This window comes from Schistosoma haematobium, chromosome 7 (genome assembly GCF_000699445.3).
Source record: "Schistosoma haematobium chromosome 7, whole genome shotgun sequence".
NCBI classification, from domain to species: Eukaryota; Metazoa; Platyhelminthes; class Trematoda; order Strigeidida; family Schistosomatidae; genus Schistosoma; species Schistosoma haematobium.
The window spans coordinates 13857750-13883663 of NC_067202.1; the positions used below are offsets into that span (position 1 = coordinate 13857750).

The following is a 25914-nucleotide window of genomic DNA, read 5'->3' on the forward strand; positions in this document are numbered from 1 at the left end:
ATCATACGTAGACAATTGTTTATAAATACATGTACCTTTTTGATGATGGTTGTAGTAGTTCTCTACGTTTCAGCTCCGTACAGTAGGACTAATTGTCTTGACGTTGGTATTGAAGATTGTGACTTTGATGTTGATTGACAGACAGTTGTTTTGAGTTGCATATGCTGTTTAACTGTAGGACTACTGTCCTTGATTTGCCGATTCTTACCTTTACTTGTGCATTAGATCCTTCTTGTTCATCGATGATGCTCCCCAGATATGTGAAAGATTTTTAGCTCACCTATCGTCTAATATGTTAATAGTTGAATTCATGAGTCGATCTAAGCTAGACCACCATTGAAAACCTGGAAGTATTGGATGGTCACTTCATCCTAGTGTAGGACTCCTCAGTAGTGCTCATCCACAGTCCCTTGACCAGTGTAGTTGAACACATGTCGAATGGAGACAGTTACCCACCTAAGTTTATTGACTACTGCCTCCCATGTTCACAGCCACTTTCGGCTATATTTTGTACGAGTGTTATTTTCTATTTTATGCTGCCTTGCGGTATGTTTGTCTGGTATATAAACCCAGGATGTCTGAAACAAATGATTCGCATAGTGGAGGCTGTTGTTGGCATTTTGAACTCAGCTGAACGGACCAGGCGAGTAATCGATTGACGAATAAATTACATTATAACTAGCGGGCCATAAAAACACAACATATAGGTCAAAATGAAGCTTGTAACAAGGGGAATATAGATATACATAATCTAATTACTGAATATATAGATAATATTAGTCCATTCATAGCTCTCTGAAGAGTTACCCATAATTCAATCTCCACTCGGATATAACATTGTATTCTTAGAAACGTTATAGCCTAATCATTATTATTATTAAAAAGAAACTGATATCCCTAAAACGCATCAACTTTATATGTCACATTTTCAAAAAATAATAATAATTTCAGATCAATTGTTTATATTGATTGTATTGAATCAATTAATCAATAGTATTCTAATCAATAAAGATTATTATCATTACTATTATTATTATTATTACTATTATTACTATTGCTGTTGTTACTATTATCACTACCATCAATAGTATTATTACTATTATTGTCATTATTACTATTAATACTACCATTGTTATTATTACTATTATTACTATTACTACTATTATTATTATTATTATTATTATTATTATTATTATTATTATTATTATGACTGTTTGCATATGAATATTGATGATTTGGATAAAAACAACTTGAATCCAGATTCATAGTTTATTATTAATAATAAAAAGCCTTCAATGAAGTAATTCATACTTCGATAGGTGTACACCTATTGTCAAACACTTGAATTAAAAATACAATTATATTTCTTGAGTCAATTGAAGCTAGATCACCATGGAAAACCTGAAAGTACTGAACGGCCGTTTCATCCTAGTATGGGACTCCTCAACAGTGAGTACCCATGAACTCGCCTCCTATGAGATTCGAACCCAGGACCTATCAGTCTCGCGCAAGAGCGCTTGACCACTGGACCACTGAGCCTGTATCCAATGGTGTTAATGTCTAACTGCGCACTGCTGAAAAGTCCCACAATAATACGGAACGGTCGTCCAGTGCTTTCAGGTTTTCCATGGTGGTCTAGTTTCAAATGACTCATGATTTCAACTTTTGAAATTACTAAAAACTCCTCAAAACCCCTTCTGATAATTATATTTCTGTATTATACATGATTTCAAAACCTTCTCTTTAGTGACAAGATGAATTTTGTGTTTGAAACCACATAGAGATCTTAGTTAGATAACTATCGAAAACTAGGAAACATTGAATAATTGTCACATTCTAGTTAGTATTGAACTCCTCAGTAGCTGTTCGCGTCTACAACTCAATCAAAAGGGATTGGATTCAGGATCTTTGTGTCTGTTTGCTAGTGTCTAACCTTAAGACCACTGAGTCAGTATCTAACGGTTTAAATGTATAATTTTAATCAATATACCATATTATTCAACCGTTTTTTAATCCCATATCCAATGGAGTTCAGTTATGTTGGGTGTGAGGCTGTTGCCATTAATATGACTGGAATGTGGTTGTACTATATCTCGAATTGATTAAAGTTAGTTAAGTAAACCAATGTATGCCGAATAAATAGTCTGAAGGTTAAACGCACGTTACGAGACATGAATGTCATGGGTTCGATTGATGATGGAGTTGTGAACGAGCACCATCGATGGTTCTAGTATTATGATGAAATAGTAATCTAGTACTTCCTAGTTCTTAATAATTGTCTGACTTGAGTCATTTCGTAATAAAATCATAGAATTTAACAGTCTCTACAAGCCCTGTACATTGACAAGATGAATAACTGACCCATAGCTGTAAAAGTTTAATGGTTCGTGTTTTTTTAGCCAGTTAATTTTCTACGGGATGGGGTCACTAATCCCATACCTGACCCTCATCCTTTACCCGAGCTTTGGACCAGCAGTAACCTCAGAGGAGCTCCAGGTGGACTCATAAATAATAACTGTTCAAATTACATAAGGATTAGAGATTATATTATATCACAAATGTATAAATAAAAAAGACAGAATTATTAGAATGATCATTAACTTGATTTGTAAAAGTTTACATTTCTTGATGTTGATATTAAAGATTCCAACTGATCAGTCGGTAAAACTGTGATATATCTGTGATGTGTGCTACTTATATTGACATAAGTAGTATATGATGTTAGTCGTGAACAGAAGGTCTGGTAGCAGAGAGACAAGAGGATCGGACAGTAAAGAGTGGAAACAGGATGCAATTTGTATGACAATTCAAGAACGATGAAGTCTGAGTCATTTTGAGGCAATTGGTGGACATTTTGCAAATTAAGCATTTACTTTATGATTGTTAGATTTTATTAACAAGTCCTGTATTCTACTGTCCCTACTTGTGTTCTATTCACTACATGCCGACAACCTTATCTAATTTTAAGGATGATCTTGAGATCGACCGATCAACAACAACAAAATACACATTCAATCAGAATGAAGCTTTGATGAGAGAGTTGTAAAATGTAGAGAAGTAACTAAATTTTAGAGGATTAAAATCTTTAACATGATTAATGAACTGATTGAGACTAAATATCAATAACTTGAGCTGAAAATAATTGTATTATAGTCCGGTTAGATCCTTATTTCTAGCTTTAGATCTCTTAAAACTTAACTTCTAATCATAAAACTTCGAAACCCTTGATTGTTATTCTAACATAATGATCTTAACAGTTCAATCTACAAAAAAAAAATCACCATTCAAACCTTTCAAAAGAAACGAAATATGATGAAAATAATAAGTTCCACAAACAAAACAGAGTTTTGAATTCATGCCAATATTTAACATCGGTTAGCTGTCGGTATATGTTATATCCCGATGAGAATAATGAATGGTAACTGTTGAGATCTATTCTTCGACCATTACTATACGTATATTTTTATCGTATAATTGTTAAGTAACTAAACTATACATATTCGTGTCTCTCTTATCATAAGCTCTATTTTGACCTATGAACTATTATTATGTGATGTATCATTCTTGAGTTATACCCCGTATAATAATTACTACCTCTCTCATTCACAGCCACATTTGGCTAATTCTTGTACAAATGTTGTTTTCTATTTTATTGGTACGTTGTTGTTTGTTTGATTGGTATATAAACCCAGTATGTTTGAAATACATGATTCATATCACAGAGGCTCAGATTGGTGTTCTGGACTTAACAGGCAGGGTTAGGCAGGAAGCAGGACTGATAAGGACTCTAGACTACTCGTACTTGTTTTATGCGTCATTGATCCGGTCGATAATTCACTATTCTCTAATTGGCGGCATTGTGACGTCATACACTGATAGGGGCACAAACCCACAAGTTATAACAGTATAGTATAATTTTACCTATACTCTATATGTATTTGTATATCGTGATCATTACACATTCTAATTGTTATCTTGACTCAATAAATCAGTGGGTAACCATATCGAGTGTTTGCAACTAAAGGTATTGTATTAAATTCTTAGTGTGAACATCAACAACACTGAGATTCAGGTACATCCAATCAGCTGACAAGTCACAAATGGAACGAAATGTTCATCTTGGATTCAACTGCTAGACACTATACAACCTTAATAGTAATAACAATAATAATCAATTATTCAAATTAAAAAGAAAGAAAACTATATATATAATTAGCAACTGACTATGTGAACACATATTTATCATCGTATACAACTAAGCATCCATATTCCTTCTTAAAATGTGAATACATGTTACACATGACTGAAAGGAAATCGATTTCAGATTTCATTCGCAGCCCAATTGATTAAGCTATTACTTACCATACACACAAATACGAGTCGGATGATTATAGAAAACAATATTTTAGATTCTGCATTAGTCAATCCAATTTTTCTGTGTAGAAAAGATGGAATATGACTGACAGTGGAATCCAGGATGTGCGTTTTGTTTGTCATCCAGGTACGCTCAGATGAAGAGTTCCTATCAGAACGAAACATGTGTCTTGGATTCCACTGTTAGTCGTATTCTATCTATTCTGTACTAACTTGTATCATAATAGCTGTGTCAAGGCAATTTTTACAGAATGCACATATTCCAACTAAGGCTGATCAAATATCAGCAACGAGATAATACAATCTATTCAAATTGATTTCTCTGTGATTATTACAAGAGAGTTCCAGTTATTTCTTATGAACATAAATGATCAACCATTGAGATCGGTCAGGTGAGATTATATCCAGTCGTCAGACTCCATTATCTCATTCTGCCAAACTATTAAACCTGGTGCACTATATCTAAAGACCTCTTTAGTTACTCCGTCAGATTCTGCTTCTTTCCATCCCGTCTCAAGTTAGATACAGCTTTGGAATAGTGAGTAACTGGAAGACATTTGAAATGTCCCACATATATTTACAATCCTCTAGGTTAACATTAAGTAAATAATTCGTTTTCTTAGAAGATAATCTCACTACTACTTTTTTCATAAGTCTGAAAATTTGTCTGTTATTATCTATCACTGCTATCTTCTCCATCTGTTTTGATTCCTTTGATCATTACTGCTCATGATCATTGTGCGAAATATTTTCCAGATAACAATTAAGTTGCCTTCACTTCTCATAGTGCTTCAACACTCTCAGAATGAGTTTTTGGAACACGATGAAATCAATCTATCTCCATCAGCTTAAGACTTAATATTATTATCATTATTATTGTTAAAAATTCATTCACGTTTTATAATGCACAAACGTCGTTTTATTTAGATTCACTTGAATGTACTTGTTTTCTTAAATCTATATCAGTAGTTTATAACGTCACAATATCAAATTATACATATCGTTCAAATGAATAGAATTAATTTGTTATGTAAAACAACATAGTTTTGGAGAGATAGTGAGCATAATTTTATCCGGTCATGACTACTGGTATTAAAGAGTATCTCTGGAACATTTTGGTTTAAGAAAAAAGAAATACCAAAACATAAGTAACTGTTGTACCGTTCTCTTTTGTATCAAGCACTCAACTTCTGTTATTCAGTCCACTTTATACAATACATAAATCGTGATTTTCTAGAAAATCTATGTGGAATCTTCATTTTACATAGATATTATTGTTGTGAACAAGAATATAAGTGGGGATAATCGAATGTTATCAGAAGGGGTTTTGTGGAGATTGTAGTAATTTCAATAGTTGAAGTCATGAGTCAATTGAAGCTGAACAACCATCGAAAACCTGGAAGCAATGGACGGCCGTTTCGTCCTCTCGTGGGACGCCTCAGCAATGCGTATTCACGATCCAGCGCCCTGCGAGATCCGAACCCAGAACCTATCCGTCTAGTTTCAAGTGACTCATGATTTCAACTATTGAGATTACTAGCATCTCCACAAAACCCCATCTGGTAATAATTATCTGCTCACTAGTGGTTGACTTAAAGAGGTATTCCTGGATTTCTAGTAAGAAGCAGCGATCAGTGGAGTTCAACTGGGTCTGTTGTGAGATATCACCTCACTGGAGACAATGGTGACGGTGGCGCAATTTCGTGGATTGGTTGGAGTTATACATTAACACTGTCGGATACCGGCTCAGTGGTCCAGAGGTTAAGCGTTCGCGTGCGGGACTGAAGGCCCTGGGTTCGAATCTCGCTGGGGGAGGGGTCGTCGATGCTCATAGCCGAGGAGTCCCACAATGGGACGAAAAGACCGTCCAGTGCTTCCACGTTTTCCATGATGATCTAGCTTCAATTGACTCATGATTTCAACTATTGATAATCGAATGTATTTGGATACAAAATTACAAAATCACTTAGTAAAATCTGACAGCCATATAGTAAATACCTAATTTGCAAAATGTCAATCAATCGTCTCAGACTTCATTTTTCTTTTGCTTCCACATCGATCATTCTCTGTTCTTGTTCTTTTTCGTTCTATCTTCTTAACCTTCTTCTTCCAGACATTTCACTTTTGCCTGATGGTACATACTACTTATATCGGTTGACATTAGTAGTACACACCACATTATGAATAAACTTTTAATGACTAAGAAGAACGAGATAATTTGTGATGTATATTTAATCGATTGACGTTAAAATTATATCAATCACTGAATGAAATGAAAATGCCTAAAATTTTAATCACTTGTCTAAGATTCCACAAGTCTGAAGTATATTCTTAGAAAGATCTATTTCTGTTTGAGTACATTGTTAGATAGTTTTAGAACTGAATAAACAATCTATTCAGTATTATAACCACACATTATTTTCTGTTATTTATCTCCCTATATTGTTTTGTCTAGGTTTACCTACAATACTTATTACAATTCGTACAATAATGAATTATATTCGACATCCAACAGAGTAAGTTTTATATTTGAGTAATTTAAAAGAAAAGTGAATAATGCATCGAGTTTTCTGTGTAAACATAAGTGGAAAGAATTTCTTATTATATCATATTTTTACAGTTGAAATCTCGAGTTGATCTAAGCTAGACTATCATTGAAAATCTAGAAGCATTGGATGGAAGTTTCGTCCTAGTATGGGACCGTTCATGAGTACCCATCGATAATCCCGCCCGCGGGACTCGAGAGCGAACTCTTAACCTCCAGAACACTGAGCCGGCGTCCAACAGTATTAATGTCAAACTGTAATCAATCCATGATCTTGGGTAACCCTTTATCTATTGCCTGAAGTGGATAACTGTCTCACATCCTATACGGGCTGGACTCCACTGATCACGGCTTCTCATTAGACCTTCAGGGGTTATATATCGAAGCTACTCACTATACACTTGCTTAATCTACTATTTGAGTGAAGAATCTATGAATTACTAGGGATCTGAAATTGGTGAACCGAATATACACAAGTACTCTTCTGACCCAGACAATGACATGGGTTGAGATTTTGAACAGGTGTATAATTGGCCACCTTCCAAATAGCATACCTTGTTTATCACTTCTCACCTACCACTTTTCTTTGAAATGTCACGTGAGCATTGATACACGGTCGATTGATTGATCACTGGGTGGTGATCAATCTCATGTGTGTCAAGTTCTTATTAGTGCATATCGAATTGTGGTTACATCTCAGTTCTACGGAAGGTCGGTCGCTGCCCGGATAGCTCAGTGGTAACGTCTCTAACTGTGAAGCTAGATGACACGGGATCGAATCTGTCAGGTAGCATCAGTTCCCTCAAGATTACAGGTATACATTGCTGACGAGTGCCAAGTAACACGAAACCTGGGTCCATGGCTTCCTGTTGACTACTTCCAACCACCATCTTATCTCAACATAGTGCACGCAGTGTCGAGTCATCTAGACTGGTGGCCACATTGTAACTTGGTCGATAGCATCAATCAATTGTAAGTTTGATTATACCAGGGGGTTATGAGCTTATTTTACACTTAGACATTATATAGAAACCAACTGTTACTAGGAAAGTTTCTCCATTATTATAAATTACATAATTTTCAACAAGACTTAAAACTGGTGAAAATTAGTAAGATCCTTTTTTCTCCCCTGTCTTCATATCAATCATTTTAATACTGAGGGTGTACACAAATAGAGACTAATCACAACTTCAATAAAATTCAAAAGTCTCCACAACCACATACTGAAAATTATCATATACTTTCTTGTAATGAGTTTCGAGTGGAAATTTCCAGAGTTCTAGTGAAATCCATGGTTCATTAAGTTAATACATATTGAATGTGAGGCAGTTGTCCACTTGAGATAATAAAAGATGATCAAGTAATCATTAGTTAGACTCAAGGTGTTCAAGTTCATGTGATCTAGTGTCATGATAGAAAGTTTTCATTGTTAGGTTTGTTTTTAGATCTTTATTTTTTTCTTTCTCACTCTAATCTGACTATCAACTACTTCAACAATATCATGTTGGACTAATGACCTATTTACTAATTGGCACATCGATCAATGAGCAATAAATAACACTTTAACACTTACTGATCCCTGAGATTCATCTAACTCAGTAGCCAATCAAAAGATGAAGACAAACATCAGATTCATTCTCTACTGTACTTAATTGAATTATGCATCAAAACTAAAACAATAATATACTTGAAATATCTGACCATACAGTAACACTTTTAAGGAATTATAACGTTTACACATAACTTGATCATAAGTGATACAAAACCAGAGTATTTAGAGGGATTAATCAATGAATGATAAATTTGGAATAATAAAACATATGACAACCATTTATAGGTCAAACGTATGCTTAGAAATAGTAGAATATAAAAATACAGCAGTCCAAACTAATTATATGATAAAAATGTATATAATAGTCTTTTGTATGACAGTCCTGTTCAGGGGACCTTCAGAAGACATGACGAAAACTCCAGAGGCTCTAAATGAGCTGGATAGGTTCTATCTAGTCAGAATCCGATAGACTTTTCTAGAATATTAACTTGGTATGCTGTGATTAGAATTCATCTAAACTCCCTAATTGCTTATTGGATGAATTGAAATGGTATTATAATCTATACCAAAAACTAGAAATTCACCTGTTTTTCAATATATTTCTGCTACTTCATCAAACACTTCTCCTGTTTCATTCCATCATTTTGATTCTCAAGTTGGGGATTCAACATATTCAAGTGCCAAAATTATATGTCTTATTAGCCCTAACCAAGTGGCGGACTGAATAAGTTCCAAAAGTCATAGTTTCATACTTCTCACCCTATTGTATCAATATGTTAAATTTGCCACTTGATTAACGCAGAATACGGTTTACAACTACGATACACGAACGTTGGAACTTCATCGTCGCAAATCAGAAAACAGAAAAATCGTTATAATTCAGCCAATCCTCAAAAAGACATATTATGCTTCTGTCCAATAGTAGCATACCACGTTGATATTCTAGAAAGCTCCATTATGTTCTGATTGGATGGAAACGCTTCGGCTTTTTTAGGGCCTTCCGAAGCTCCGCTGTAGTTCTCGGAAGCCGACACTATACAATAATGTTCATATCTCTCAACTTTCCTTTATTTATTCAGTTTGTTTTTTTTCTTTTCTTCAATTTATTTATCTAAAAATTAGATTTTGGCTTTTCTATGGAACTGATGTATATTTATTAACGATACCAGCATTAATCCTATTGGGTGTAAGTAAGGAGGGTTTTTTCTTTCTGAATAATCAAAACATTCATTAAAAATCATTGATTTTGTTTCATTTAATACTTTTTGTTACCAATGGTTAATTGTTACTATAATGATAAAACTCAAATTGATGAACGAACCAATCAGATTTAGGATAATAGATCTTGGATTTAGGCGCAAAATTCATCTGTCCATTTGGTTAAATGGTGTTTGAACATAATGGCTAGTATCAGTTCGTGATGAAAACCCTAAATCTAATTCATTACACTGGTTTATAATCATCATTTAGTCTTAGATAGTAGGTGGACATTCTCAAGATCACTTTGGCATCGCTCAAATGTCATTCATAAATTATAGTCGAATCAAAAGCTTTTATAAATGGATAGTTCATAGGGAGAAAAACACAATAATATTACAAAATGTAAGTAGATCTTCGACAGCTTACTCTCGCTGTTACTAAAAAAGCCGCATGTAAATATGTTCTTATGGATAGAAACTATCCACTTTCCTGAATTCGTAAAGAACCAGAATCGATCTTGAAGAGCTTGTATGGTGTGATTGGTTAAGGTCGGGTACGTAGTATTAGGACTAACAATTTGAAATTAGGGTCTGCATTATGAACTGACATCGACTATAATGCAAAATTTACTTATTCTGGCTAACAAGATTATTTTCTACGGGATGATGTTGCTGACCCCATGCCCAATCCTCCTTCTTTACCTGTGCTTTGGACCGTCAGTAACCCTATAAGATCTACAAGCGGAGATATAGTGCAAAAGTGCTTTGTAGCACTTCATTGGGAGTAACAGGTGTAAGTAAAAGTAGTACATTATATTGTAAAGTTTACTGTAGTTTGATTTCACTTTTATCTAATATCATTAAATTTTTGTTCTGATCTAATCTACTACCCAATCGAATGGTTAGACAGCTGGGTCATTGTGTGTATCATATCATCTGCTGTGTAGTTTTAGAAACGTGAACAATTCAGTTCTTTCACCATTATATCATATGAGTTCGTAAAGCAAGTGATGACCAGATTCAAGGGTCTGGTAAAACATTGAAAATACAATTCCCACTACTTGAGGTATACTAGTTTTGTAGAGCTGAAATATACGTTTTTGGATTCTGAGATATTTTCTCAGTACCGTGTGCTGAAAATTGAAATATGGTACTATCTTAATGTTTCCAGTTTGTTTTTTTTCAACATAAATCACAGTGAAAAAAGATTTGAAGCTCAAGAAGACGATTTTGGTGGAGTTTTATTCTCTAAACTGGATGGTTTGATCGTGGAGCTTCCATTCTCCCTCTAAACAAGATCATCAGCACAAACTTCAGGTAGAAGTGAAGTATTCAAATTTCTTCACATATGACTCTCAGTTTGTCCTGTCGACCCTGATTTTGATTAGTTATTGTTAACCTTAGTATTCTAAGAACATCGAAGAATTTTTAAAGAGCAAGGCATTCAGGTCAATCAGCAATCAAAAACACATTGAAATCGATCCAATCTAAGGATCAATCAGAAAAACCATGTACAAATATAGGACCAAAAATCACGCAGAAGATAACATGGCAGATAAGTTACAGGCTAAAGGTCAACAATTATAAAGACCTATACTGATCCTAAGTCTAATACTATATCCTACACCCTTATTCTAAATCTATATCTTGATTCTAACCCTAATCTCAAACTCTTAATCCTAAACTCTACATCCTAACCCTAATTTGCAACCATTATTCTCAATCCTAATTAAAAACTCTAATGGCTAAGAACCTGTAGTAAACCTGAGAGAGTCCATTAATTATGTTAAAACAATGACACATTCATGAGTCAATTGAAACTACATAACCATCGAAAACCTGGAATCACTGGACGGTCGTTTCGTTCTATTGTGGGACTCCTCATTAGTGCGCATCCACGATCCTATCTCGTGGATTTCGAACCCAGCACCTATCGGTCTCCCGCGCGAACACTTAACCTCTAGACTACTGAGCCGGCATCCAATGGTGTTAATGTCTAACTTCAACTAATCCATAAAATTGAGTGACATATCCACCATTGGCATCAGTGAGTTACTATCTCACAACAGACCCAGTTGAACTCAACTGGTCACTGCTTCTCACTAGAACTACAGAAAATACCTCTTAAAGACCGTCACTAATGAGCATGTGATGATTAGAATCAGAGAGGGGTTTTGTATATCTTATAGTAATTTCAGTAGTTGAATTCATGAATCAATTAAAGCTAGACCACCACAAAAATCCAGAACCATCAAACGGTCATTTCATCCTAGTACAAAACTCCTCATCAGTGCACATCAACGATCCCGCCTTGAGAGATTCGAACCCAGGACCTATCAGTCTCGCGTATAAACGCACCGCTGAGAAGTTCCATCCTAGGACGAAACGGTCGTCCAATGCTTCCAGGTCTTGTTTAACAGTCAATCTAAATGATAAAAAGTATTTCATTATTTGTACAATTTATTTACATTTCAGTTGAATGTTGTATTTTTAATCATCATCCTATATGCATTGAATGATAAATTACGTAAACGTGACATCACTACTAATATTGATGCTAACACCTATAATAATAATGATAATACCAATGATAATAATGACGAAAACTATGATACTGAATTACAAAAACCAAATCGTACATTATCTATTATTGATACTTATGTAAATGATCCGAAATTAGGTAATTATTCTACAATACAACCATTAACTAATATAAAAGATCATCGAATCGGTTTTATGTCTTTATCGAATAAACGTAATCATAACTACTGTAATCCTTCTACAAAACGTAAATCATTATCATTTCATAGAAAATCTAATTCAAATTTGAATAATAATAATAATATACTTAATGAAATATCTGAAGATATAAATCAAGATACTACTAATAATGAACAAAATAATAGTAGTATAAACAATATGAAGAATATCACTGAAATGAATTGTTCACATATTATACAACCTAAAAGACGATTTCAATCATTACCTAATACACAATTATCATCATCATTATTATTATCATCATCATCAACAGATTTACCAAATGATGAACAACAGAGATTTTTTCATAAAGCAAGTCGTAATGTATCATATAGATCATCACAAATTAGTGATATATCACGATTTGAATTACCAGGTACTACACGTGTACGTTTAGCTAAATTAATTGGTCGTATAAGTGGACGAGAATTTGTGTAAGTTCTCTATTGTGTTTGTTTATTTTTTGTTTGTTTGTTTGTTAATGAAGATATGATATTCTTCATCAACTTACTTACTTACTTACGCCTGTTACTCCCAATCAAGTATAGGCCACCAACCAGCATGCTCTAACCCACTCTGTCCTTGGCCTTCCTTCCTAGTTCTATGCAATTGTTGTTCATTCTTCTCATGTCTATCTCCATTTCTCGACGTCATGTGTTCTTCTGTCTTCTTCATTTCCTCCTATGGCCTTGAGGATTCCATGTGGGGGCTTGCCTTGTGATTCAGTAGGGTGCTTTCCTCAATGTTTGTCCTATCCACTTCCAGTGCTCCTTCCTGATTTTTTCTTCCCCTGAGATTTGGTTTGTTCTCTCCCAAAGTAGGTTGTTACTGATAGTTTCCGGCCAATAGATCCGAATTATTTTGAGGTTCTTCATCAACAGGGTATACTAAATAAATTACTTGTTTTTTAATGTCCAATCACTAAAATAAACGTGAAATACTTGTATAGCACTGTAAGATAAAAAGGAAGATGTCTGTATGAAACGAATCAAATGAAAGTATGTTGTAGATTGGTCAACGAGCGAAAACTGAAATGTTCGATCACATTAAATATAGTAGACCATCTTATATTTTAAAACTCTGTTGGCTGATTCCTCTCATTCTGGCTAAATAGATGGTTCTTGATCATTGATCGGATATTTGAGTTAAATCTATAATATGATAAAGTATACTGGTCTACTGTATCGATTGTTCTGGTGTTCGATCTAATGTTTAGTCTTACTACTCTGGTTTTCTATTATCGACGACTCTATAATTTATGGAAGAAACAATCAAATTTACGATAACAGGTCTTGAATTTTGGCGCAAAATTCACTCATCTATTTGATTAAATAGAGTTTAGACATTATATCTGATGTCAGTTCGTGATGAAAACCTTATATCTGATTCCTAACCCTAACCATCAACTGTAAATATTAATCTTGATTCCTCACGCTGGTTTATAATCCTCATTTAACCGTATTATGTAGGTGGACATTCTCAAGATCTCTTTAGCGTCACTCAAAGGCCGTCCATAAATTATAGTCTCACCCTATTATCTAGTATCGAGTGTAGGATCGTGAACATGATTGTATTTTTCTCCTTCACATAAATTTAAAAAGTCTCTCGCATACAGCAGATAACTCGTACTTCAATTGTTAGTAGAAATAGTTGTGTATGAATCTTGACTCTATATTCAATCTCTTAATCTGAACTCCTAGGATTAATGAACACTACATCATTCTACTTACAACATATTTCATTTTTAGAAGGGGTTTTGTGGAGATCATGAGTCGATTGAAGTTAGACTGATAGGTCCTGGGTCCGAATCCCGCGAGGCGGGGTCGTGGATGCGCACTGATGAGGAGTCCCAAAATAGGACGAAACACTCGTCCAGTACTTTCAGGTTTTCCATGATGGTCCAGCCTTAATTGATTCATGATCTCAACTATTGAAATATATCATTTTGTTTGTGAAGGTGAGTAATGACAAAAAACATTAGTCCTTGAAGTTGTACACCTTCTATCAACCAGTCAATATACAAACTGAAAAAATCTTTCAAAATAACACTTAAAGGAGTCATAAAACTTGAATATAAATGAGTGTAGGGAATTTGTAATGTGTACTAAATTTTATAGTTTACATCACCAACTGATTTTAGTCAAGAAACATCAGACAATTGTTTAGTTATGGTATTATATCATTCAGTAGCAGGGCGTATACATAAGCTCACAATGCATTCTACAATACACTTTCAATCAAATCTCGTCATTTTTTTTCTTCTCTATTTATGTACGTAAACATGATTGATAACAAAAATAATTTAGAAGTTTAACACCCTTTACTAATCAATTAGTATGCAGTTATAGTCAGCATAAAGAATCTCATTGGAAAGTGTTAAGACTTATATGTAAATCAGAAAAAGGGTTTTGTGGATATTATAGTATCAGAAGGGGTTTTGTGGAGATAGTAGTAATTTCAACAGTTGAGATCATGAGTCATTTGAAGCTAGACCACCATGGAAAATCTGGAAGCACTGGACTGGCATTTCGTCCTATTGTGGGACTCCTCAGCAGTGAGCATCCACGACCCCGCCTCGCGGGATTCGAACCCAGGACCTACGAGTCTCGCGCCAGGCGCTTAACTAATAGTTGAATTCGTGAGTCAATTGAAGCTAAGCCATCATAGAAGATCTGGAAGTACTGGATGGTCGATTTTTCCTAGTATGGGACTCTTTGCCCTAACTTGGAATCCTGAAGGGAAGCGGAAAAGAGGATGGCCAAAGAACACATTACATCGGGAAATAGAAGCAGATGTGAAAAGGATGAGTTACATCTGGAAAGAGCTAGAATGGATTGCCCAGGACAGAGTTGGATGAAGAATGCTGGTTAGCGGCCTATACTCCTTCACGAGGATTAACAGGCGTAAGTAAGTAATGGGACTCTTTGGCAGTGTGCATCCATGATTCCGCCTAGTGGGATTCGAACCCAGGACCTATCGGCTTTGCCCGCGGATGCACTGCTGAGGAGTCCTATACTAGGACGTAATGGCCGTCCAGTGCTTTCAGGTTTTCCATGGTGCTCTAGCTTCATGAATTCAACCATTAAATTATATGTTAATCTTAATTTTACGCAGAATGAGTCTTTTGATGCTTTTTCTACTGAAATTTTTTTGATCAACCTTAAGTTATACTAGTCTTGCTTCAAAATATCATTCATTCAAGGGCAGATTAGAATGTCGCTGTCCCTTTTTTGTCAAGTTACAAATAATTTAGTTAACTACTGATTATCGGTATAGTGTTATGAAGATTGTTGAATGTCACTGAAATCAAGCATGGTCAAGATTACACTTGAGTAACGTAAGTAAACAATCAAAACAAATCACGTAAGCGTGTGATAAAATACGTTTACTACGCATTCTATGCATGAAAACTAGTAACAGTATAGTGGCCGCTGCCCACAAGATAGTTTGTAAGTAGTATAAAGCGGAACTAGTAAGTAATTAGCAAGAGGGACTTATACTAGTTGTGAGAAGTTACGGAGTATTTACATAATACATATACATATCCTTTAATCGTCTATTTGAATCTCTTGGTGTTTTCTGCCATCTGAACTGTCTTCTCCTCTCATCTTCAAATGTTCTACAAACGCCATGCTTTCGATGTCCTGAAACTCTTCACTCCGTCCGACAATTGTTGCAACATTGATGCTGGAATCGACTAATTGTAGGAGTGAATGACGATTAACCCCAAGAATATGCAGTCTCTTTATGTAGTAAGTCCGACGGAAAACTTTCTTCGATAACAGTAAAACATGAGAAGACCAAGAGAGATCAGAAGAAAAGGTAACACCAATATAATCGACCTTCAACACTGTGTTTATCAAAGAGTCTCCAATGGCACAAGCATTATGGAATTTCAAAATGATGTTTGGATGCCGTTCATGTCTCATGCTCAAGTTAACAGCTTGAAATTTAGACGGATTAAGTATGAGACCATTAGCAACAGACCAACAATCAATGCGAGACAAAAAATCATTCATTTCTATGGGATGTAAAGAGGAAGAGATAGGCAAACATACGATCAGATCATCCGCATATTTCACAAAAGTGTTTTCTGTGAAAGATGGTAGATCATGCAGAAAAAAAGAGAAAAGACGAGGTGAAAGAACAGCTCCTTGTGGTACACCTTCGTGAGACAGTAGAGACTCTGAACACTTTCCTCCAAACACAGTGTACTATTCTCTTCCAGACAGGTAGGAACATAGCCAGTTGTTTATCCAGCTGTGAGTGTTGACGCTGACTAACTTGCTAAGTAAACGTTTTCTTGGTATAGGATCAAAAGTAGAAATATAGTTCAAAAAAGCGCATCGAACACATTTCTTACTCTTTTCCAAGTTGAACACTATATTAATGCAATTTTAAGTTTCATAATTACTAAACATTGATAGATTTGGGTAGCTTTTAACTAACTTATTTACAAGGTAGATTGTGGTTGGAGGTAGTCGACAGGAAACCATGGACCCGGGTTTCGTGCTATTTGGCACTTGTCAGCAAGATGTACCTGTAATCTTGAGGGGATTGGTGCTCCCTGACGGATTCTATCACATGTCACCCAGCTTCAAAGTTAAAGACGTTACCACTGAGCTATCCGGGCAGCGACCGACCTCCTGTAGAACTGAGATGTAATCACAATTCTATCTGCACTAATAAGGACTTGACACACATGACATTGATCACCACCCAGTGATCAATCAATTTACAAGGTATTTATTACTTCAGCTCGAAAATCTAGAAAGTTATTACTTTAAAATTAAAATATTTTCCTTTCCATAGTCTAATTCCGTTGTAATTATAATCTTATTAATTTGTTTTATAGTAAAACAGTTAAAGCCAGTTTAACTTTAATGCCATTGCTTGGTATACCGGAGATTATTTTCATTACACCTTATCATCCATATTTAAAACCAGGATTTGATATTATCAATGCATTTCTTACTTCAACTCAAGTAAGTAGAATTATTGTTGTTTACTTGAATCTTTTCATTGAAGTTTAAGACTGCAAAATGATCAATCGCTTATGGGTATATGTGCATACTATGCATATTGTCTCAATATTGCTTTATGTCACAAACATTATAAGCAAAGATGAATGGTGGCTAGCAGTGGAATACAGTATGATGCGCGTTTCGTTCTGGATTTCACTGCTAATCATTATTCATCTTTGCTTATAATACTAGATAGTTGTTTTGTTCTAGTATTAAATTTCTCAGCAGGGAGTCGCCACAAATTCACTGAAAGAGATTAAACTTAGATATTTGCTGTCTAATTGAGAGCGCTTAAAATTCAGATCCCCTTCATTGAGAATCGTAGATAACCACTGACCTGGAGTCTGATACTAGGATAAAATAGCTGTGTAGTACTTCCTGTTTCTAAATTAAGATCAATCCGTGACTTAAACTCTGATATTCAGCATTGATTACAATAACAGACGAATTGAAATATTTTTTTATATATTATTATAATACGATAATAAGACTGGCGATCGGGATTTGCCAACAGTAGGTGGATACGCGATTGATACTATATACAAAGACTGGATCACGTTACATAAGTTACAAAATTCACAACCAAACATACTGAACCAGAGCATAGGGACTAGATAATACTTTATTCAATATACTTGCAAGCAATCCATACACACAGTGAGTCCAGTATAGAATACGAAGAAAGGAAATCATGTACTTAATAATCAGTAAACTGGGTGCCTGTCTATCCACACCCAGTGGTTGATCATATATTATTTTCCCCATGTATACATCAATTCTGATAAGAATCTGATAAATTTAAGGATGTGTTTAACCACTTATTGTTATCAGTCAGATAACTATGAAAAAGCCAGGAAATACTACAAGCTTGATTTGACCTATTCTAAGTCTATTCATCATTGATGAAACCAATAGGTTCTACGTCCTATTTGAAGATGTATGAATTAACAGTGAAAAGATCTTCTGTAGATTCGATATAATGGAAACTACAAGTTCGTGGTTGATCTTACACTGGACAAGTACTAAATAAAAAGACCAACAGGACTAAACACTGTTTCATTAGACTGATCATTAGGTAAATTTACGAAATAGATTACTGTACTTGATCACATGATGAACTCAACACATTTGTCCATAAACGATCAAGAATCACATCTAGATCAGAACTAGTGTTTATTGACATATAGTAAAAAGCAGTGAACAAAAATCTAGCTCATTTTACATAGAGGATCATCTCATATATTTCGTATGGCACGTTATGTTTATCTTCATTTGGTGACCATTCAAAGTATACTACCAACTGACAAATCAAGAAGTATGAAAAAATCCCTTTAGGAATTTACACTACCTATTGTAAATTCTCAGTTCAACAGCTTGAAACTTCCGCGTGAAGTTTGTGTTGATCATATCGTTCAGAAGAACAATGAAAGCTCCAAGACCAAACCATTCAGCTCAAAGAACAAAACTCTATTAGAAAAAAAGCTTGAAACTTTGTTTTAATTACTGTAGAAAATGCCAGTTTGACTTGAAGGTTATCATATTCACAAATATCACTTTCCATGTTTAAAATAATTAAATAATAATGCGATAATTCTAATCATTACAAATTGATTTAAAATTCCTACCCATTGCACACATAAGTGGCTATCTGAACTTAGTCACTCTGTACTAACACATGGAGAGTTTTGGATGGAATTAATTGGGTTTGATACCTGTAATGAACATTAATATCAGGATAGGATAGGTACATTCAGCTGGTAAGTCTCGAATAGAGCAAAACGCATGTTCTGGATCTTACCTATTCTATACAGCTTGATAAGAAGTTATTCTCTTGTCTGTACGTTCGTTTGGGAAACATATAGCTAATTTCCTAGAAATAAATGATACTTTGATGTCTTAGAAAACTTTATTGAGGTATTATTCTACCTTATCTACTTAAAAATACTCTCAGTATACAGCCAGTAGATGTTATAATTGACTATATCTATTTCAAAAAGATTATTTGTTGCCGTTAACAAAGTTCCAAACTAGGATGGTTTTAGACTTCAGGAGAGTTCTGTTACCCTACCAAACATAGTAGCAGGACAGGTAATTATCTAATCAGAAATGTGACACTTTCTAGATGTTTCTGAGGAACTTCTATTCAATGCTGATAAGATAGAATGTTTTCTGGCGTTTTCAAGGCCCCTTTGAGCTTTTCTCAAGCAATCCTCTGGGTCTCCCCAACAGAAATCAATCGTCGGACAATAATAGAAATCATATAAACAGTTTTTTCTAATCTAACCTTAAAGGAAGATTATCCACAACCAGAGACACTCTTAAATTGTGTATTGCCGAAAATTACTGGCTATGTTCTGCTACGTTTCCTGGTTGTCCGATTCCCATACAGATTCATACTTCCTACACTCTTTCCCAATTTGTTACATGAATGAGAAACTAAGAATGATTCAAAAGTTGTAGATTACAAGCTCAGTAATGTACACAAATCATTAGTAAATATGTATTCACCCTTCTAGCCTAGACCAGGACATAAGAGTAAGTACTTGCCCAAATATATAGATGGGTTCATTCGATAACACTCATTGTTTATCATCTCTTATCTAACTCTTAATCTTGAGAGAGCATGTGAGCACGTACACGTGATATCTTTAGATGCTTTCAGTTTATCATCATTACATTAATAAACACTTTCTACTGATAAGTACTGGTACAGTGGGTCAATCAAAAGTCACCAAACGATGCCGTGTTGTGCCAATCAAAAATGTGTATGTGATTGGCCAAGAGATGGCTTTATTTTCTAAGTATATATATGTATGAGTGCTAATGCAGGTGAGTCAGTTAGCTCAATAAACTTACTCCCTCATCCTTAGTCTTCTCATTCACTAACTAATTAAGGTTTTATGTATAGGAAATTAGTGTGTTAGCATCAGTCTCGGACATTGTGTATCATAAAAAATATCAGTTAGATTACAATGTCAGCTCACCTACTTTTAGCAACCCAACACTCGTCATCATAATATTATTGGATTGTAATATGACCAGTAGAAGTGTCTATTATTCATCAATTTATTACTACATAAATAGAGCAATTAATGTTTCCATTCTGTTCATTTTTGTCTTTTTAGGGAATATGGGTTACTTTACTCTATTGTTTCCTAACAAAAGAGGTACGTTTAAAAGCTACTGATTATTATGATAATCTTATGATGAATCTTACCCCCCCCCATATGTTTTTTTTTAGCGAGACTACAATTTATGAATGGACCAATCCGATTTAAGATAACAGGCCTTGGATTTTGGCGCGAAATTCATTCATCCATTTGGTTGAATAGCGTTTTTGGCATTTTAACTGATGTCATTTAGTGATGAAAATACTTTAGCTTCAAAGAATACTGATATTACGTTACATATTCGAACTCACTATTCGTTATCACAATTTGATTAAGTGATGAACTAATTCTCTAGATAACATTTGTAATGTCCCTAATTAACCATGTACAGATTGCCTCATTATTGCTATTAAATCGAAAGCATTTGAAACAGAGATAGATGATGGCTAGTGGTGGAATTCAGGACTTACGTTTCATCCTATTTGAAATTCATTGGCTGAATGTACCTACATCCAAAGTTGATGTTCACTCTAATGTTTGAACCTAGTACTCTTCTCTTCAACATCTCTTATGGATAACCTTTATAATAAACCTTTACGTCTATTGAACTATTAGTATAGAAGATTTTGTGGAAACTTGGATTCTACAAAATACATCATGAATTAACCTCATCTAGACAACCATTAAAAAAAATAGAAAGTTCTGGATATCTGTTACGTCATAGTATGAAATCCCTTGCCAGTGTACTTCCACGACCCTATAGAGGTATTGATCCCAGAAGTTTTAAATCTCATGTTAAGCCCTTAACCTTAAAACAACTGAGATCATGTTGGTAGACCAACTTCACCAGGAAATTTTGTTTTGATGATTTGTTAAAACAAGAGACTGATCAATTGCAGTCCTAAATAACAATGAGAAGATACAAGTAAACAATACCAAATGAATATAACTTCACCCCATTGCATAAGCAAGTGGCTATCAGGACTCAGTGGCTAAGTGGATACCGCGATGGCGTTTCTAACGAAGGACACTGGGTTTCAGTCCCAGAGTGAACATCAACTCTGAGATGTATGTACATAAAACTGACGAGTCCTGAATGGAACGAAACGTGCGTCCTAGATTCCACTGCTAACCACTACCTATCTTTGCTTGTAAGTCTATGTTTATTTCTATATTCCAATTGACAAGTCCTTGATAGAACGAAATGCGCATCCTGGATTCCACTGCTAGCCATTATCTGTCATTGCTTATTTGTTAAAAAATTTTATTTATCTTGTGACTACTATGTTTAAATTACTAGGTGAGAAGACAGTTTAAAAAACAATTGAAAACGCGTTCACTACGTACTAGTCTTCATCCACATCGAAGGTCTGCTCGTATGAATAAACGTCAATCATCATAAACTCATCGATTGTGTAAGTTTTTTCTTAACCTTTTCTAAACAGAGTGGCACGCTGTTAACTTAAATAAGTGGATAAATGAAATCAAAATGAAGGCATCATATTTTGACTATGATCCTTGGAATTTAACAGTTAAGTTCATATTCTTGAAGGTTCAATTGTTCAACTAAGTTTTACTAATATGAATTAGGAGTAAAATGTTTCTCAAAGAGGAATCAGATAAGAGTTTATCTGTTAGCTAACGTGTTTGAATTTATCAGAAGGGGTTTTGTGGAGATGTTAAAAATTTCGCTGATTGAAATCATGAGTCGTTTGAAGATAGACCACCATGGAAAACTTGGAAGCACTAAACGGCTGTTTCGTCCTAGTATGGGACTCTTCAGCAGTGCGCATCCACGATCCTGTAGTTCTAGTGAGAAGCCGTTACAAGTGGAGTTCAACCAGGTCTGTTGTGAGATATTAACTCACTAAAGACAATGGTGTACGGTGGTGCAATTTCGTGGATTCGTTGAAGTTAGACATTAACATCGTCGGATGCCGGCTCAGTGATCTAGCTGGTTAAGTACTTGACGCGAGGCGGATAGGTCCTGGCTTCGAATCTCGCGGGGTGAGGGATCGTGGATGCGCACTGCTGAGGAGTTCCACGGTGGGACGAAACGGCCGTCCAGTGCTTCCAGGTTTTCCATGGTGGTCCAGCTTCAATTGACTCATGATTTCAATCAGTATTTGAATTTATTGGTATTTATTTTACTGATAAACTATCTATAATTCAGTAAAATTGCTTTGACTAGTCCTTGAATAAGAAACAGTCTTTTTTGGAGACCTCCAACCGATCTAAGATTGAAAATCATTAGAAGCCTAAGAAGCACAAGGCGGCCGTTTCGTCCTAGTACGGGACACCTCGGCAGTGGGCATCCATGATCTTTCACTCAGGACTCGAATCCAAGATGTCCGGTTTTAAGCAAATTCTTAACCTTTATAGCACTGAGATGAAATCCAGTGGTTTTAATGTTTAACTTTAATCAATCCATGATATTGCACGACTATCTTTCATTGTCTTTGGTGCGTAACTACTTCACTTGCGACAAAGTTGATCTCTAGTGGTCATGGATTCTCACTAAAACGCCGAGAATTCCTTCTGGAAATTAGTCACTAGTAAGCACATAATAATTATCAGCATAGAGTCGTGGAGATTGTTGAATTTTTATTGAGATCATGAAATGATCAATGTTAGACCACCATTTGCTAATTGTTACAGTAAGTACAATTTATTTTATAAATAGTGTTAATTATAAGCAAATATGGATATTGGCTGGCAGTCGAATCCTACTGTTATCCACTTAGCTACTGATTTCTGACAACGCGATGGCGTTTGAAGCGAACAGTACTGAGTTCGAGTCCCAGAATGAACATCAATTCTGTGATGCAGGTACATCCATCTAACCAGTTCCAAATAGGACGAAACGCGCGTCAAACAGGATTCCACTGCTAACCACTATCCACCTTTACTTATAAAACTTGTGAATTAAGGCTATATCGAAGCAGTCCGCACAGGATGCACATATGCCATAAAAAGAGACTGATCAATTGCAGTCCTAAATAACAATGAGAAGATACAAGTAAACAACATCAGGTGGTAAGTGCTCGCACGCGAGACTGATAGGTGCTGCGTTCGAATTCCACGAGGTAGGATCGTGGATGCGCACTGCTGAGGAGTCCCACAATAGGACGAAACGACCGTCCAATGCTTCTAGGTTTTCCATGGTGGTCTAGTTTCAATTGACTCATGATCTCAACTGTTGAAATTACTACAATCTTCACAAACCCCTTCTGAAACATCAAGTGAATTCAAAAAATTGTTTATTATATTTTCTTCCCTTCAAGGTCATTTCATTTTAATAATAAACAACTTAAATTTCTTTTTCATTGTTTTCTTTTCTAGTTAAATTACGTCATCATTGTTTATTCATGAAGATGTATATCCAATCACTATGAAGTTGTAATTACACACTAATTGACATGAAAATAAAATGGTTTTGTAAATGATTAATACAATCAGTATTCTTGTAATTATTGATTAAAGAGAAATCAATCATTTTGATTGAGTCTTCTAATGATTTTTGCTATGAGTTTGAGAGCGAGATCGAAGGTCCCAGGTTCGAATCTTGTATATGGAATAGTAGATGAGTAATGCTGAGGAGTTATATACTAGGACGAAACAACCGTTCAGTGCTTTCAGGTTTTCAATGGTGGTCTATCATTGATCGGTTCAGAATTTCAGTGAAATTCAACAATCTCAAACTGAATGTTACTCAATAGTAATTAAGAAATAATATTAGTAATTTCTAGAATATTTATTTGTGGTCGAATAAGGGACTAGTAGTGGAATCTAGGATAGTGAGTTTCGTCCAACATGAAACTCGTCAGTGTTGAGACTTGTACTGGAACTAGAAACATAATATCGTTTACTTGAAAAGCTCAATATGTTATCTGCTGATTTACTGAGTCTATATAACCAGTAGTTTGTGTAATGAATATGAGTTTAGATTTGTATTATCTATTTATTTATTTTAAGGACTACAACTGATCAGTTTCTTTGGTCATAAGTGAATTGACATGTAACTGCCATCTAGTCACAAGTTTTTATTCAATGTAGATAATGACTAGTAGGATCATCAAAGACTCTCGTTCCTCGGTTCGAGCTTTAATGTGGATATGAACACTGAGAAGTAAGTTCATCCAGGTAATGAGCTCTAAATCAGATCTAATGCCTAAATATTTGCCCACTTTCAATTGATGATATATACTACTCAAATCTGTCGACATCAGTAGTACATACCACAGTACGTTTATATCAAATCGCCTTTTGACTTACTTTGTTAAAATAAATAATTTCTTTATAAATCACACTACAATCATGTACTTTCATAAATCCTAGTTGTAAATCAAAACAGCTTCTCTTAACTTCTGATTCTCATCAATACGTTGACGAAATGAAGAACTTGTACTCTTGTGTACAATATCTAATTCTGATACTGTTAGATAAACTTCCTATATGTGTGCTTAAATTAGCTACTTAAATGAGTAGTAGGTATCACATTACCAAGGTTTGATCTAACAGTTTTAAATAAGTTAAGCTTTGAATAGATTGTTAATAAGTAAAATTAATGTGTTGTATTCTTTAGAAGTAACTTACACTAAGCCAGGAAACATCAGAAAATCTCATTTTTTCTACGCATTAGGATAAAACAGAATTAATATTTTATTATTAGGAGTGAGTAGAAAGGAATATACGTTTACTCATGTATATATCCCGTAGAAAATAGTCACCTATTTCAGCCAATGGAGTGTATCTTATTCCTTAGAAAAAGAGGTCAAATCTTGGCCAATCTCATGTGTTCGTCATTTGATCGGTTTGATTGATCGAATGTATCAATGTGTCACAAATAAAATGGAATAACCACTAAATAGTGAACAATGTCATGTTCATCTAGTCCTTTCTTAGTAATTCTGATAAAATTATATCGATCAAGTTCCATTGTGGTCACTGGTCTAAGTGGATCCACATTGTATGTGTTATGTTGAGATGCTAGATGTTTGAAGGTAGTCCATGTTCATCGCCAAGATGTACCTGTAATCTTAAAGGAAATGATGCTATCAGACGGATTCGAACTCATATGACCCAGTTCTACAGTCCGAGATGTCACTATTGAGTTATTTAGGCCATGACTGACCTCCTGTAGGAAGTTGTCAAATATGGGTAAAGAAATGATGGTGATTTGGGGTTTCTGGTTGGCTTACAGCACCTAGGTATTAAAGGAATGATTGAGATATTCTGGTACAAACGGTTTCCTGGGGATATGATAACGCCATCCACCAAGCAGTACTTCCAAACTTAACTAGCTAACGAAATGTACGAAGAAGTGGTCATTCAAGAAGAGTAATATGAA

General features: G+C 34.9%; 1 protein-coding gene across 1 annotated transcript in view; it reads left to right on the top strand.

Moving 5' to 3' along the window:
- Positions 1 to 24165, top strand: part of MS3_00009649 (uncharacterized protein) — a 107066-nt gene extending 82901 nt beyond the window's left edge. Inside the window, exons 7-13 of the mRNA XM_051218046.1 lie at positions 6830 to 6890; positions 9594 to 9657; positions 12146 to 12864; positions 17286 to 17415; positions 20580 to 20621; positions 21865 to 21979; positions 23907 to 24165. Of these exons, the coding sequence (XP_051064477.1) occupies positions 6830 to 6890; positions 9594 to 9657; positions 12146 to 12864; positions 17286 to 17415; positions 20580 to 20621; positions 21865 to 21966 (1118 nt within the window). The 3' untranslated portion in view covers positions 21967 to 21979; positions 23907 to 24165. The remainder of the gene's footprint in view (positions 1 to 6829; positions 6891 to 9593; positions 9658 to 12145; positions 12865 to 17285; positions 17416 to 20579; positions 20622 to 21864; positions 21980 to 23906) is intronic.
- The last annotated feature ends 1749 nt before the right edge of the window (positions 24166 to 25914 follow it).